A 17,651-nucleotide genomic window follows, 5' to 3' on the forward strand; every position below is an offset into this window, starting at 1 on the left:
CTGTGTGTGGGCCTCAGTGCTGCAGCATTACGGGCAGAGCTGTGTGTGGGCCTCAGTGCTGCAGCATTACGAGGCAGAGCTGTGTGTGGGCCTCAGTGCTGCAGCATTACGGGTAGAGCTGTGTGTGGGCCTCAGTGCTGCAGCATTACGGGGCAGAGCTGTGTGTGGGCCTCGGTCCTGCAGCATTACGGGGCGGAGCTGTGTGTGGGCCTCAGTGCTGCAGCATTAGGGGCAGAGCTGTGTGTGGGACTCAGTGCTGCAGCATTACGAGGCAGAGCTGTGTGTGGGCCTCAGTGCTGCCGCATTACGGGCAGAGCTGTGTGTGGGCCTCAGTGATGCAGCATTACGAGGCAGAGCTGTGTGTGGGACTCAGTGCTGCAGCATTAGAGGGCAGAGCTGTGTGTGGGCCTCAGTGCTGCAGCATTACAGGGCAGAGCTGTGTGTGGGCCTCAGTGCTGCAGCATTACGGGTAGAGCTGTGTGTGGGCCTCAGTGATGCAGCATTAGGGGCAGAGCTGTGTGTGGGACTCAGTGCTGCAGCATTACAGGCAGAGCTGTGTGTGGGTCTCAGTGCTGCAGCATTACGGGTAGAGCTGTGTGTGGGCCTCAGTGCTGCAGCATTACGGGGCAGAGCTGTGTGTGGGACTCAGTGCTGCAGCATTACGAGGCAGAGCTGTGTGTGGGCCTCAGTGCTGCAGCATTAGAGGGCAGAGCTGTGTGTGGGCCTCAGTGCTGCAGCATTAGGGGCATAGCTGTGTGTGGGCCTCAGTGCTGCAGCATTAGAGGGCAGAGCTGTGTGTGGGCCTCAGTGCTGCAGCATTACAGGGCAGAGCTGTGTGTGGGCCTCAGTGATGCAGCATTACGAGGCAGAGCTGTGTGTGGGCCTCAGTGCTGCAGCTTTACGGGGCAGAGCTGTGTGTGGGCCTCAGTGCTGCAGCATTACGGGGCAGAGCTGTGTGTGGGCCTCAGTGATGCAGCATTACAGCAGGCAAGACTGAAGTGCATCGGCAGAGCTGTGTGTGGGCAGCAAGGGTGAGGTAGGCCAGATTCCACTAACAGTTTACATTGCGCATTGTATTGGCTGGAGCAGCACATAGCCCCCCCCCCTCCCCTAATGTCTGATGTGGTCTTCTAAGGCCTGGGGGGGAGGAGGGGCTCCCCGCAGTGTATGCCGCCTCAGGAGTCAGACGTGATTCACACCTCAGCAATGAGGTGGGTGTCGCTGCTCCTGAGACCTGCAGGGGGCGCCCTCCCTCAGACAGGAGGGGAGAGGGGGGCGGCAGGCTTCGGTGCTGAGTGGGGGTGATGGGGACCAGCTGCTGTCCGTGGTCATCTCATCGGAATGACTCACTCACCACCAGAAACAATCTGCAAGTCTGCGAAGAGCACAGGTGGCGTCTGCGGCCGTCCAGTGATCACAGCTCCGGACGCCTGGGGCCCCACGCAGAGGGGGGACCTGGGGCCCGGGGTCTGCAGAGGGCATGTGCTCACAGCTCCGGGCCCCTGGGGCAGACCCAAGCAGAGGGCAGACCAAGGGCCCCGGGTCTGCAGTGGGCATGTGCTCACAGCTCCGGGCCCCTGGGAGAGATAAACGCAGGGGGCAGACCAACAGCTCCGGGCCCCTGGGGTAGACCCACGCAGAGGGCGGACTTGGGGCCCGGGTCTGCAGAGGGCATGTGCTCACAGCTCCGGGCCCGTGGGGTAGACCCACGCAGAGGGCGGACCTGGGGCCCCGGGTCTGCAGAGGGCATGTGCTCACAGCTCCGGGCCCGTGGGGTAGACCCACGCAGAGATCGGACCTGGGGCCCCGGGTCTGCAGAGGGCCTGTGCTCACAGCTCCGGGCCCGTGGGGTAGACCCACGCAGAGGGCGGACCTGGGGCCCCGGGTCTGCAGAGGGCATGTGCTCACAGCTCCGGGCCCGTGGGGTAGACCCACGCAGAGATCGGACCTGGGGCCCCGGGTCTGCAGAGGGCATGTGCTCACAGCTCCGGGCCCGTGGGGTAGACCCACGCAGAGATCGGACCTGGGGCCCCGGGTCTGCAGAGGGCATGTGCTCACAGCTCCGGGCCCGTGGGGTAGACCCACGCAGAGATCGGACCTGGGGCCCCGGGTCTGCAGAGGGCATGTGCTCACAGCTCCGGGCCCGTGGGGTAGACCCACGCAGAGATCGGACCTGGGGCCCCGGGTCTGCAGAGGGCATGTGCTCACAGCTCCGGGCCCGTGGGGTAGACCCACGCAGAGGGCGGACCTGGGGCCCCGGGTCTGCAGAGGGCATGTGCTCACAGCTCCGGGCCCGTGGGGTAGACCCACGCAGAGGGCGGACCTGGGGCCCCGGGTCTGCAGAGGGCATGTGCTCACAGCTCCGGGCCCGTGGGGTAGACCCACGCAGAGATCGGACCTGGGGCCCCGGGTCTGCAGAGGGCATGTCCTCACAGCTCCGGGCCCGTGGGGTAGACCCACGCAGAGATCGGACCTGGGGCCCCGGGTCTGCAGAGGGCATGTGCTCACAGCTCCGGACCCGTGGGGTAGACCCACGCAGAGGGCGGACCTGGGGCCCCGGGTCTGCAGAGGGCATGTGCTCACAGCTCCGGGCCCGTGGGGTAGACCCACGCAGAGGGCGGACCTGGGGCCCCGGGTCTGCAGAGGGCATGTGCTCACAGCTCCGGGCCCGATGGGTAGACCCACGCAGAGATCGGACCTGGGGCCCTTGGTCTGCTGAGGGCATGTGCTCACATCTCTGGGCCCCTGGGGCAGACCCACGCAGAGAGGGGACCTGGGGTCGCAGGTCTGCAGCGGGCATGTGCTTACAGCTCCGGGCCCCTGGGGAGACCAATGCAGAGAGCTGACCTGGGGCCCCTGGTCTGCAGACGCAATCTGCTTACAACTCCAGGCCCCTGGGGCAGACCCACGGGTGACCTGCCCTCAGGACACACCCGCGCCGCACGGCCACCAGCTGTGGCGTGTTCGGTCCTCCGCCGCTGCTGACCTCAGCCTCGCTGAGCCCGCCCCGACGCCCCCGCCGTAGTATCGTGATCGTGATTGACTCAGTGTGTTTTCTTTTGTTTTTCACATCCTACTGTACTGTCCCCCATATTGTTGTTTAGATTGCCTGTTTCCCATATTGGTGCTCTGTGCCGTTTCCCTCTCTGTCCCTGTGCCCCACGCCCCGCTCCCTGCTTCCCGCCGCCTGCGTGCGGCCACGCCCCCTTTTCCTTCTGTGCCCTCCCCGCTCCCGCCTCCCAGCTGCTCCTCCCTCCCTCACACTTCGCCATAAAGGGCGACCGTGCGTACGCGCAGCGTTGACGCGCAGCGGGTGCGCCGATTGTGCGCCAAAGGTAAGCCCGTCTGCGCCCGTCCGCGCCTGGACCACGCCCAGTGCCAGGATCCCTGGCCCCCACCGACGGAAGACGACCCGACTGACCTACAACGCCACCGAACTCATCTCACTCAACACCGGCGGGATCCCTGGATGCTACTGAGCCACTCCGAGGCGCACCCACGGACCCTTCAGCTGCCTCTCCTGCAAGTTCTCCTGCATCCGGACCTGCACCGCACCCGCACCCACCAAGCCGAGAACCAGCAGCAACCACCTGAAGTGCATCCTGCTCAAAACCCGCTCCGTCCACAGACACGCCGTCGAGCTTTGGAACCTCCTCGACACAACCAGACGTCGCCTTCCTCACGGAAACATGGATGAACGCCTCCTCAGCGCCCGACATCGCCATCGCCATCCCAGACGGTTACAAGATCATCCGGAGGGACCGCGGCAACCAGACCGGAGGAGGCATCGCCATCATCCACAGGAACACCATCCGCATCACGAGCAACTCCGACGACACCCTCGCAACCGCCGAACACCTGCACTTTCAGATCCACACCGACCCCAAGACCACCCTCAGAGGCACCCTCATCTACAGACCCCCGGTACCACGCACACAATTCAGCGAAGACATCACCGACTTCATCAGCCCGCACGCTCTCCCCTCCGCGGACTACATCCTCCTCGGGGACCTCAACTTCCACCTGGAGAACAACAACGACCGCAACACCACCACCCTGCTGGACAACCTCGCCACCCTCGGTCTCAAGCAGCTGGTGACCACCCCCACCCACTACGCCGGACACACACTCGACCCTGTCTTCTCCTCCATCAAGGACATTTCCTTCAGCCACGCCACCGGACTCCACTGGACGGACCACAGCTGCGTCCACTTCAGCTACAAAAAGAACACGATACACCACCACCAGCAACAGGTTGAACGCAGAAGATGGAACAAGATCACAGCCGACCAGCTCGCCGCTTCCCTGAGCCAGGACCCCCCCCCCGCAAGCTCAGCGAACCCCAGCCAGGCCGCCAACAACCTCACGAAGTGGATCAGCAACTGCGCAGACGACCTCGCCCCACTGAGGACCCCGCCCAGCAGACCCGGCAGTAAGAAAGCACCATGGTTCACCGACGAACTCAAGAGCTCCAAGAGGAACTGCCGAGCCCTTGAGAGAGCCTGGCGCAGAGACCCAACACCAGACAACATGACCACCCTCAAGCTCGCCACTCAAAAACACCACCAACTGATCCACACCACCAAGAAAACCGCATTCAAGGAAAGACTGGACAACAACGCCCACAACAGCAAATGTAAATGTAAATGTAAATGTATAGGCATTTATATAGCGCACTACTTACCCGGAGGGTCCCAAGGCGCTTCGACCGCTGCGAAACCCTTCCTGGCTTCCCTGAGAGATGGTCCCTTAATGGGTATCTCCAGGGTGAGACCAGGCATCCCCGGCGGTCTGGTGGGGCCGTTAGTGAAGATGAGGCAAGCTAATGCCCAGAGTTGCCGAGTGTGATCGCTGATCAGAGTGGGCACCGAGGCGAGAGAATTATCGAGTCCGCTGACCCTGGTCCAGAAACCTGCCGTGCCGGGAATTGAACCCTGGTCCCGGGCCGTCCTCGAACTCTTCAACATCGTCAAAGAGCTCTCGAACCCCAGCGCCGGAAACAACGGCATCACCCCATCACAAGACCTCTGCAACTCCCTCGCCTCCTACTTCCACAACAAGATCGCGGACATACACAACAGCTTCAGCACAGAACCGACGCGCCCCACGACAGCACCTGCACCCCCCGCCACCACCCTCCGCGCCTGGACCTCGATCAACACAGAGGAAACCCTACGCACGATGAACTCCATCCACTCCGGATCTCCAACCGACCCCTGCCCTCACCACGTCTTCAACAAGGCCGACTCTGTCATCGTACCACACCTGCGGGACATCATCAACACCTCCTTCGACACAGCGACCTTCCCGGAGAGCTGGAAGCATGCCGAACTCAGCGCTCTACTGAAGAAACCTTCAGCGGACCCCACCGAACTCAAAAACTACCGCCCCATCTCGCTCCTCCCGTTTCCGGCCAAAGTCATCGAGAAGACCGTCAACAAGCAGCTGGCCGCCTTCCTTGAGACGAATGGATCCCTCGACCACTCGCAGTCCGGCTTCCGGGCCAACCACAGCACTGAGACCGCCCTCATCGCTGCCACTGATGACATCCGAACCCTGCTCGACAACGGGGAAACAGCGGCCCTCACCCTCCTGGACCTTTCCGCGGCTTTCGACACTGTCTGCCACCGCAACCTAGAGCAGCGCCTCAGCAACGCCGGAATCCAAGAGAAGGCACTAGATTGGATCATCTCCTTCCTCGCCGGAAGGACTCAGAGAGTCCGCCTCCCCCCCTTCAGATCAGAAGACACTGAAGTCATCTGCGGCGTTCCTCAAGGCTCCTCGCTCAGCCCCACCCTCTTCAATGTCTACATGAGCCCCCTTGCGGCCATCGCAAGCCAACACAACCTCAACATCATCTCCTACGCCGACGACACCCAGCTGATCCTCTCCCTCACCAACGACCCCGCCACCGCCAGAGCCAGCCTACACGAGGGGATGAAAGACGTATCAGAGTGGATGAAGAACAGCCGCCTGAAACTGAACTCAGACAAGACGGAAGTCCTCATCCTGGGATCTTCACCCTCCGCCGGGGACGACTCCTGGTGGCCCCCCGCCCTGGGCAGCGCACCCAAACCAACAGACCACGCACGCAACCTGGGCTTCATCCTGGACTCCTCCCTCTCCATGACCAGACAAGTCAACGCCGTCTCCTCGTCATGCTTCAACATCCTGCGCATGCTACGTAAGATCTTCCAATGGATCCCCCCGAGACCAGAAAGACGGTCACCCAGGCCCTTGTCACCAGCCGACTGGACTACGGCAACTTCCTCTATGCCGGAACCACTGCCAGACTCCAGAAGAGACTTCAGCGAATCCAGAACGCCTCAGCAAGACTCATCCTGGACATCCACCGACACAGCCACATCTCCGGACACCTGAGAGACCTGCACTGGCTCCCGGTCAACAAGAGAATCACGTTCCGACTTCTCACCCACGCACACAAAGCCCTACACAACCAAGGCCCAAGATACCTAAACAGCCGCCTCAACTTCTACACTCCCACACGCCAGCTTCGATCAACCAACCACGCCCTCGCCGCCGTCCCCCGCATCCGAAGACCCACCACAGGAGGACGATCCTTCTCCTACCTCGCCGCCAAGACGTGGAACTCCCTCCCGACCCACCTCCGCCTGACCCAAGACCACCTCGCCTTCAGGAAGCAGCTCAAGACCTGGCTGTTCGAGCAGTAGCGGACCCCCCCTCTCCAAGTGCCTTGAGACGCTCCGGGTGAGTAGCGCGCTATATAAATGCTGTGATTGATTGATTGATTGACTGCAGAGGGCGGACCTGGGGCCCATCGTCTGCAGAGGGCATGTGCTCTCAGCTCTGGGCCTCTGCGTCAGACCCACACAGAGGGCGGGCCCGTGGCCCCGGGTCTGCAGAGGGCATGTGCTCACAGCTCCGGGCCCCTTGAGCTGACCCACGCAGAGGGCGGACCCGGGGCCCAGGGTCTGCAGAGGGCATGTGCTCACAGCTCCGGTCAACTGGGGCAGACCCAGGCAGAGGTTGGACCCGGGGCCCTAGATCTGCAGAGGCATGTGCTCACAGTTCCGGGCCCCTGGGGCAGACCCAGGCAGAGGGCGGAGCTGGGGGCCCCGGTTCTGCTGAGGCATCTGCTGACAGCTCTGGGCCCCTGAAGCAGACCCACGCAGAGGGCGGACCCGGGGCCCCGTGTCTGCAGAGGGCATGTGCACACAGCTCAAGGCCCCTGGGCCAGACCCACGCAGAGGGCGGATCCGGGGCCCTGTGTCTGCAGAGGGCATGTGCACACAGTTCAAGGCCCCTGGGCCAGACCCACGCAGAGGGCGGACCTGGGGCCCCGGGTCTGCAGAGGACATGTGTTCACAGCACTGGGCCCCTGGGGCAGACCCTCGCAGAGGGTGGACCTGGGACACCGGGTCTGCAGAGGGCATGTGCTCACAGTACTACATGTATCATGATGAACTAAGCACTGAGTCTCTGTTTAGAGCGACCGTGTTACATTCACCCTGTTACTTTTATAACGTTTTCTTTAAAACACAGTGGTGGAAATTCACAAATGTGTCTAGTGAAACCTATGTATGGTCATCAATATCCATATAGAAGCCATTCACAAGCAGCAGGCAGAGATATGTGCCTAGAAGTAGGCATGCCTGTACCTTATATCCACACAGAAGCCGTGCATAAGCAGCAGGCAAAGATCCGTGGCTAGCAGCAGGCATGCCTGTATCATATATCCACACAGGAGCCATGAACAAGCAGCAGGCAGTGATCCGTGCCTAGCAGTAGGCATGCATGTACCATATATACACACAGGAGCTGTGCACAAACAGCAAACAGCGATCTGTGGCTAGCAGCAGGCATGCCTGTACCAGCCCCCACCCCCAGGCCAGCAGGCCTAGGACTGGGGATTGGCTATTCAGGTACAAGGCAGCTCCGAGCCGTCCTCTCACACATGCCCAGGCCCCTTAAGAACCTTGCTGGGTGCACCCCAAATCATTCTCCTGCATTTTGTGAGTTGCAACCTACCTGTGCCCCAGATTGCAGTGAGCAGAGTCCAGGAAGTGGCAAGGTGACAGACTAGTGCTGTCTCTTCCCACCCAAAAAAATGTTTTTAAAAAAACGATTTTCCCTTTCTGTGATTTCTCTCTGTGCCTGTAGTTGTTGCAGTTTAAAATTGCAGTTTTAACCTGCCTGTGATTGCATATTTTATCACCTGTTTTGTGTTTTAAACTTGTGGTTTTCCCTGCCCATGATTGCTTCCATTTAACGTGTTGAATTGTGGGATTTGCAGCCCAAACTCTGTGGTTCTTCCTTCTCATTCCTGGTGACTATTCAGTTTTCCCTCCAAATTTCTCCTTTGCTCTGTGCTAAGGCCTGTGTGTTAAAACAGTGCACCCCCAGCCACCATTTTGTGTTCACAAGCCAGTGAAACTAGCCCCCCTGCCTCCCCCCCAGCATCAGGGATAATCTACATCTACAGTCGCCGATCGACTATGCAGAATAGAGAAGCCTTGTAGGATGGAACTGTTACTGTAACAAGCTAGAATCCGAAACCAGTCCTAGGATGCTTGCTTCCGGTTCAGGGAAGACCTGGACTGGCAGTTCGGACTGGACTGTTCCCATGAGGCACAGGGTCAAGCTGATTTGCATGTAGCTGGGTCTGCATTGAGGTGGCGAAGTGAGTAAAGAATGATGATGGATTCAACCCAGATCTGTGACTGGGGGTGAGTGTCTGAAAAGTTTCAGCGCTCCGTCCATCATCTCCTTGTGTTTGACAACCTAGAACTTTCCCTTGACTGATCCAGTTGTAGAGGTTTAAGTCAAGTTCAGGCTGTGTCTTCTGAGTAACTGCTGCTTATGTTTTTTAACCTGGGGATTGGTGTTTACAAATTTCTCTCACTTTTCAGTCAGCGAAAGAAAAGTAAAGTGAATTGTGTGACAGTCTTGCTGAGATACAGCGACTGTGAAAGGAAAGACCGTAGGGTGTAATGTTTTGTAACACACAACAAAATGTAAATACCTGTAAGTGAACTGTACCCATTCAGCAGTTAGGAAAGCAAACAAGAAACACATTTTTGGGTAATTTTGAGGTGTGATGGAAACAAAGAGTTTTATTAGGATCAACACAAATCATGACACTTTACTTGGTGATGCACAAATGACAAATATTCACTGAAAAGATTGTCCACACATTATCATTTGTGTACAATACAGTTTTATCAGTGTCTGGGCACATTTGGTGCCCATTTCAATGGAAAGTGCGCTTCTGTAAATGACAGGGCACTACCACACAATGCTTTCGTTTACATTCCAAAATCGCCCGCCTCATGTCCAATAACGCTAGGTGGGTCGCGAAAGGTTGACGTCCTCAAAAGTGCGTAATGGCTCTGAAAAGTTTGGGAAGCCCTGCGCGATATAACTCAGTTTCCTCTGGATTGCTGTCTGGCCTTCTATGGCTATTTTAGGATTCTGATATGTTCTGTCCACATCTGGACAGTCTGCTTGTACAGTTCTTGCCCGCTGCAACATCTTCAGAACTTTTGTCATGATTCACCAACTACCTGCAACCCTTGGCCAGGTGATCCTGATAAAGGTAAGGGGTTTCCCAGGTTGATCTCAGCACTCTGAGGATGCACAGTACATTCCATTACCCTGTGTAAGGCCACCCAGAGCCCTGTGTATTCAGAAACCCGGCGTGCACTCATTGGCACCTGTGGACAGCAGCGCATAAATGAGGTCTCCTTACCTTGCACCTCCAGGATGTAGGTCCGGGTGGCGTTGCCGGCCGGGTTGGATGCGATGCAGGTATAGTCGCCGTTGTCGGTGACCCTCAGCTCAGACAGACGGAGGGTCCAGGAGGGCTGGACACCGAACCTACAGAGAGCAGAGCTTGTGTTAATACCATGGAAGGAAGGATACTAGGGGAACTCAGAAAGAGGGGTCAGGTCATTCATATGATACAATGGGGCACCTGTGAGGCCTTTTCTTAGGGCTCCAGGGCAGTGAACGGTTACAGGGCAATAACTCTTAGAGCTTCTGTTGTTTATAGTATGCAAGTATAGTGTGGAAAGAAACTTTCCCCACAGCACCTAAAGTAAGTGACAAATCGCTTTTACAAATTTCGTAGATTTGTCAAACCATCAAAGTTATTAGCAAAACAAAAATGCTTTGTCTGCGGAAAAAGTTGGTCCTAGCTATAATATATATATAGTCTGCAATATATAATGTATACATTTTTTGGGGGGGGGAGTTTTAGATAGCACAAACTAGACAAGAGAAATTGGGTATCAGAGCGCTTTACATAGCATCGGTTTCTTTTCAGAAGGACACATTCATCTTTGTGAGGCACGGGGAGAATGTGATTTGCCCAGAATCACAGGATGTTGAGCATCGTAGCCGAGCCTCGAAGCCGGTTCCCCAGCTTTGACGTCGACCGCTTTAGACGCTAGGCTACATCCTCTCTCCGTCCTCTTTTAGGTGTGGCTAGGGTCAAGACCGTTTTAATTTTACTACAATTACATGTAATATTATTACTTATAGGGGCTTTCAGCCAGCCCTCTTCGTTTATTGGTCTGTTATTGGGACTTTCAAATGTTATTTCCGCCCACTACAGCTTGCAGCATAGGCCAATGGGTGAACAAAGGACCAGCCCACTTCAGTCATTGGATAACTTCACTGGGAGTGATGGCAGTATTCCCTTTCACAACAAGCACATGCACACTCAAAGGATTCACCTTCAGAGCAGGAGACTGATATGACAATGCAGGAGTTTTTAAACCAAATAATTATTTTTTATTTTAAACAAATAATTATTTTCATGTTAGACACCCTTGCTCCACTGAAAAACCCTCCCAGCAACCTCAACAGCAAAAAAGCCGCGTGGTTCACCAACGATCTCAAAGACTCCAAGAAATCCTGCCGTGACCTCGAGAAAGCCTGGCGCCACAACCAGTCAAAGAACAACATGATCGCCCACAAGAACGCCACCCGCAAACACCACCAGCTGACCCGCACCACCAAAAGGTCATCCTTCAGAGAACGACTGGACAACAACACCCACAACAGCAAGGAACTCCTCAACGTCGTGAAAGAGCTCTCCAACCCCAACGCCAGCGACATCACGCCGGCTCAAGACCTCTGCAACTCTCTGGCCACCTTTTTTCACCGTAAGATCGTCGACATACACGACAGCTTTGGCGCGCAGAACACGTACCCCACCACCGAACCTACACCCCCCACCACCACCATGTGCGCCTGGACTCAGGTCAGCACTGAAGATACCACCCACACGATGAACACCATCCACTCGGGCTCCCCAGCCGATCCCTGCCCACACCACATCTTTAACAAAGCTGACTCCATCATCGCACCCAAACTTCGGGATATCATCAACAACTCCTTCATATCCGCCACCTTCCCGAAGAGCTGGAAGCAGGCAGAGATCAGTGCCCTCCTGAAGAAACCCACCGCAGACCCCTCAGACCTCAAGAACTTCCGCCCCATCTCGCTCCTCCCCTTCCCTGCAAAAGTCATAGAGAAAACTGTCAACAAACAGCTGACAGCCTTCCTGGAGACGAACGGCTCCCTCGACCCATCGCAGTCCGGATTCCGAGCGAACCACAGCACCGAGACCGCCCTCATCCCGGCCACCAACGACATCCGGACCCTGCTGGACAACAGAGAAACCGCTGACCTAATCCTGCTCGACCTTTCGGCTGCGTTCGACAAGGTCTGCCACCACACCCTGACAACCCGCCTCCGCCACGCGGGTATCCAAGGAAAGGCCCTGGAATGGATCACCTCCTTCCTCTCCGACAGAAGCCAAAGAGTCTGTCTCCCGCCCTTCCTCGCAGAAGCCACCAAGATCATCTGCGGCGTACCTCAAGGCTCCTCGCTTAGCCCCACCCTCTTCAACGTCTACATGAGCCCCCTTGCAGCCATCGCACGCAAGTACAACCTCAACATCATCTCCTACGCTGACGATACCCAGCTGATCCTCTCCGCCACCACCAGAGCCAGCCTCCAGGAAGGAATGAAAGATGTCGTGGAATGGATTAAGCTCAGCCGTCTGAAACTGACCTCAGACAAGACGGAAGTCCTCATCCTGAGACCATCCCCCTCTGCCTGGGACGACTCCTGGTGGACCCCTGCTCTGGGCCTCCCACCCAAGCCCACGGACCAAGCATGCAACCTGGTCTTCATCCTTGACTCCTCCCTCACGATGGGCAAGCAAGTTAACGTCATTACCTCCTCCTGCTTCAACACTCTCCGCGTGCTCCGTAAGATCTTCCGCTGGATCCCCACTGGAACCAGGAAAACGGTCACCCAGGCCCTCGTCACCAGCCGTCTGGACTACGGGAACGCCCTCTATGCTGGGACCACCGCCAAACTACAGAAAAGACTCCAGCGCATCCAGAATGCCTCAGCACAACTCGTCTCGGACATCCCCCAAAACAGCCACATCTCTGCCCACCTGAGGGACCTGCACTGGCTCCCCGTCAGCAAAAGGATCACGTTCAGACTCCTCACCCACGCACACAAGGCTCTCCACGACTTGGGCCCCGAATACCTCAACAACCGCCTCACGTTCTACACGCCAACCCGCCAGCTCTGCTCTGCCAGCCTCGCCCTCGCAACCATCCCATGGATCCGCAGAATCACCACCGGAGGAAGATCCTTCACTTACCTGGCGGCCAAGACCTGGAACACCTAAGACTCACCCAGGACCATCTCTCCTTCAGGAAGCAACTCAAGACATGGCTTTTCAAGCAGTAAAAGCCCCTCCCCAGCGCCTTGAGACCCTCATGGGTGAGTAGCACGCTTTACAAATACTCTTGATTGATTGATTGATTACATATAAACAATGCCAACATTTCTAACTCTAACTAATGCGAGACCTTTTGCATTGCAAATGCTTGTTACCAATTTCTTTCAACAATATCTTTCAGGAACAGCCTGTCCCAAGCCCACTGGCGAGGGAGCGAGCCCCACACTGCAGCACTCACATGTGCGGTGCATTGTGGGGCTGGTTTATAACATTAGCTGGGATGATTTTCAATGCCAGTCCAGTGGTTTATATCACATATATAAAGGGCATCCCTCATAGTGAGAGCCTTGGCACTGCTCTCTTGCTGCAGCATCATTCGTCCCGCGTGGACACCCTATCACTAGCATCATTCGTCCCGCGTGGACACCCTGTCACTAGCATCATTCGTCCCGCGTGGACACTCTGTCACTAGCATCATTCGTCCCGCGTGGACACCCTGTCACTAGCATCATTCGTCCCGCGTGGACACCCTATCACTAGCATCATTCGTCCCTTGTGGACAACCTGACACTAGCATCATTCGTCCCGCGTGGACACCCTGTCACTAGCATCATTCGTCCCGCGTGGACACCCTATCACTAGCATCATTCATCCCGCGTGGACACCCTGTCACTAGCATCATTCGTCCCTTGTGGACAACCTGACACTAGCATCATTCGTCCCGCGTGGACACCCTGTCACTAGCATCATTCGTCCCTTGTGGACAACCTGACACTAGCATCATTCGTCCCGCGTGTACGCCCTGTCACTAGCATCATTCGTCCCGCGTGGACACCCTGTCACTAGCATCATTCGTCCCTTGTGGACAACCTGACACTAGCATCATTCGTCCTGCGTGGACACCCTGTCACTAGCATCATTCGTCCCGCGTGGACACCCTGTCACTAGCATCATTTGTCCCTTGTGGACAACCTGACACTAGCATCATTCGTCCCGCGTGGACACCCTGTCACTAGCATCATTCGTCCCGCGTGGACACCCTGTCACTAGCATCATTCGTCCCTTGTGGACAACCTGACACTAGCATCATTCGTCCTGCGTGGACACCCTGTCACTAGCATCATTCGTCCCGCGTGGACACCCTGTCACTAGCATCATTCGTCCCTTGTGGACAACCTGACACTAGCATAATTCGTCCCGCGTGGACACCCTGTCACTAGCATCATTCGTGCAGCGTGGACACCCTGTCACTAGCATCATTCGTCCGGCGTGGACACCCTGTCACTAGCATCATTCGTCCCGCGTGGACACCCTGTCACTAGCATCATTTGTCCCGCGTGGACACCCTGTCACTAGCATCATTCGTCCCTTGTGGACAACCTGACACTAGCATCATTCGTCCGGCGTGGACACCCTGTCACTAGCATCATTCGTCCCGCGTGGACACCCTGTCACTAGCATCATTTGTCCCGCGTGGACACCCTGATACTGAATAACATATGAATATCTGCAGAGCACTTCGACGAAGTGGGTGGCTTCTAGGCACTGTTGACATGAATTCACATGTAGCAATGATTGTGATAGTTGATTGTAAAGGTGAGAGGCTAGAGGCTGACTTAGATGGTCACATGGGTGAGGATGGGGTACGTGTGAAGCAGCGACCAAGACATGAGGACTGGGGTGCAAGGATGGCACAGGGGGCTGTGCAGAGAGTTACTTTTAAGACGTACGGAATGGAACGTTTAGCTTTGATTTCAATCCCGGCTTCCCAACTTGACCCAACTGTGTGACTCTGGGCAATTACTTTTCTTCAGTGTGCATCTTTTCTGTGATCATCACATTTGAGAGTGCCTTGAAATAATTCAGATTGGGATAGGCACTGCACAAACACTTCTCCTGAACATAGTTCAATAGACCTCAATGCTACTTCACCTACAATAACAGTAGTCACCAAGGGCCATATTATCAAGAAAGGGCGATACATTATCGCCGCTTGTCTCGGCAGGAAACTGCCACTAAAGCGGCGGTAATGGGCTCTATAATATGCCTTTGTGAATTCCCATAGCAGCCCAGGTTAGCACCAGAACCTGGGCTGCTATGGGAATTCACAAGGGCATATTATCAAGCCCATTATCGCCGCTTTATCAGCAGTTTCCTGCCGATAAAAGCGGCGATAATGTATCGCCCTTTCTTGATAATATGGCCCCTTGTTTGGGAGGCACAAGACAACCGACTTCGGTCACTAATAACATTTCATCAGGGCTGAAGGGGGGAAGAATGTGATACCCATCCGGGATATAAATTGTGCAATGTCTGATCAGGAAACATGGAGTGACTCCTTTTCCATGATCATCACATATGAGAGCACCTTGAAATAATTCAGTTTAGGATGTGCTCTGTCACAGATCTCTCCTGTGCGTTTGATGCAGGGTAATGTTGCTCCATACGGTTAGATGGAAGAAAGAAAAGTGCTGTTGAGCCTCTTGAGTCATAAATAGACTTGTCAGGGCAGAAGAGGTGCTAATTCTATGAAAGGCTGCTCAGTGCAGACATATAATCAAATGTGGTTCAGTGAATAAATGCAAAATACACTTTAATTTAAAAGATTGCACCTGGTGTAGAGCACGTGGCAGGCAGCGACTGGGAATGGCCTGTTTCCCTGTGCACACACAAGGCTTATTCAAGCAGAGGAGCCTAGAGAAGTATGCTTCACCTGCCCTTCTGTGCTATTTCACAATATTTGATGTGATATACCCATAGTCCGGAGACAGACTCCTGACCACAAGGGGCAACACTCAAGTTAATGTTAATGTTAATATGTACTTCTACAGCGCACGAACACCCGTAGGTTTCATGGCGCTAACTGCAAGGAACACAGGACACAGACTCTACGCGTAAGCTTGTTGGAATAGCCATGTTTTCAAAGACTTCCTAAATGATAGAAGGTCATGGCAGTGTCGGGTGAGCGGGGGGAGAGAGTTCCAGAAGGTGGCGGCCAGGTAGTAAAAGCAGCTGCCTCCTTGCCGCTTTTTTCTAACTACAGGGACTTTTGCTAAGCCAAGACGGGCAGAACGCAAGTTGCGTACCGGGGTATAGTTAGTGATCATATTTCTAATGAACTTGGGCCCGCTACCATACAATGCTTTAAAGGTGCAATCCTTTGTGCCACTGGCAGCCAGTGAAGTTTTTCCAGTCCAGCTCTGATTGATAACCACTTGGGTTGCTTCCAGATGAGTCTGGCCGCCTGATTCTGGACTATCTGCAGCCGTTTCAGCGAGCCCGCTGGGAGGCCTAGGTAAAGGTTGTTAGAGAAGTCCAGACGGGAGAGAACAAGGGCAAGGACTACTTGGATAAGTGCTGAGTGTGTGAGTAGGTGAGCAATGTTTTTAATTTTCCATAGTTGAAAAAAGCTTGAAGATACAACAGCCCCGACCTGTCCTTTGAGTGACAGGTCAGTGTTGAGTGTAATCCCCAGACTTTTGACCAAGTGGGACTTAATCGGTGGAGAACCCATGTCTTGTGGCCAGAAGTGTTGTCCCCAGCTTAGTTCACTTTTCCTGGGCAAAATCAATTCAGTTTTGCCCGGGTTAAGTTTAAGATGGTTGGCATTCATCCATCTTTGTATGTGTGTCATTGTAGCCTGGAATTCAGCCACCGAGTCCGTAATACTTAGCGGGATGATTAGCTGAAGGTCATCAGCATAATTATATATAGTAATTTTGTAATTCTTCAAGCATCAAAACATGTTGATATAAGAGAGAATTTGGTCTTTTGTTTGACCTTTCTGTTATATAACCTTGTGGCAGTGCTATACCAGTCAAACCTATGGGGCGTATTTACAAGAAATGACGCCGCGCAATGCTGCAAGCAATTTTGCTGCACCAAGCAGGATCATTTTCTAAGTACAGGAATGCACCGTATTTACGACAATATAGTGCATTCCTGTACTCACCCCTGCACCGGTGCAAAAAAAGGCAGCTGTGACGAGGCGTCAAATCACTTTTTCGTCGAGTAGTACGCTACTCCAGAACCCATAAAGGATTTGTGCTGAAATTGTATAATGAAATGTGAAATTAATTTGAGTGGTGGACATTTTAGTCTGTTATTTGGATTGAAAATGATAGTGGAGGGATCGAAGAGGGGAGGATTTAGAATTGTTTTTGTTTGTTTTGGACTAGGAAGTTGTTTGGGATGAATAAAGGGGAGATGGAGGGGGAAGAGTCAGAGGGAAGGGTTTAGAAAGACTTGTTTGGAGATCAGAATAGTAAAAGAGGTCTGAGATGATGCAAGGATTGGTAGAGGAGGGAAGAGTGTAGAAATTGTTATATTGGGGATCAAAATATCAAAAGAAGGACTATATGCAGGCGCTTCTCATGCTGACGGAAGTTTATAGCGGCTTGAGCCGGGGTGCCGGCATCCCTGTGTTGTGATGGGGCCTGCCTTGAACACGTGCAGCACCATCTGCGGGTGCTGCCCCCCACCAGAGAGCCGCTAGCGGTACCACCTATCCACTCTGGTCGGGATATGACACCTGCGGATGGGACTCATCTGTGCTGCTCTGTTGAAGGGGAGACTCCACAGGACCCCGGGACAGCCGACTCGAATTCCACGCACCCCAAAGGACCCTGCGATCAGCCAGCTCTCCTACGCCGTGGTCCCCGCACCAGAAAGACCAGATCGGGAGGCCGCTCCATCTCCTTCCTTGCGGCCAGAGCCTGGCACAACCTTCAACTCCACCTCAGATAGACAACATCGCTCCCCATCTTCACAAGAAACCTCAAAAGCTGTGTCTTCGACAGACCCCCTCATTGATGGACTGGAACCTGGACCCCCAGCGCCTTGAGACCCTTACGGGTGAGTAGCAGGCGCGGTGCGTCCATTGGGGCGTAGGGGCGTAGCC

General features: G+C 55.1%; 1 protein-coding gene across 1 annotated transcript in view; it reads right to left on the reverse strand.

The window, feature by feature from the left end:
• Positions 1-17,651, reverse strand: part of HMCN2 (hemicentin 2) — a 563,480-nt gene that overhangs the window by 340,175 nt on the left and 205,654 nt on the right. Inside the window, exon 23 of the mRNA XM_086924818.1 lies at positions 9,731-9,858. Coding sequence (XP_086780944.1) covers positions 9,731-9,858 — 128 coding nt within the window. The remainder of the gene's footprint in view (positions 1-9,730; positions 9,859-17,651) is intronic.

Source organism: Lissotriton vulgaris, chromosome 5 (assembly GCF_964263255.1).
Source record: "Lissotriton vulgaris chromosome 5, aLisVul1.2, whole genome shotgun sequence".
In the NCBI taxonomy this organism is placed as follows: domain Eukaryota; kingdom Metazoa; phylum Chordata; class Amphibia; order Caudata; family Salamandridae; genus Lissotriton; species Lissotriton vulgaris.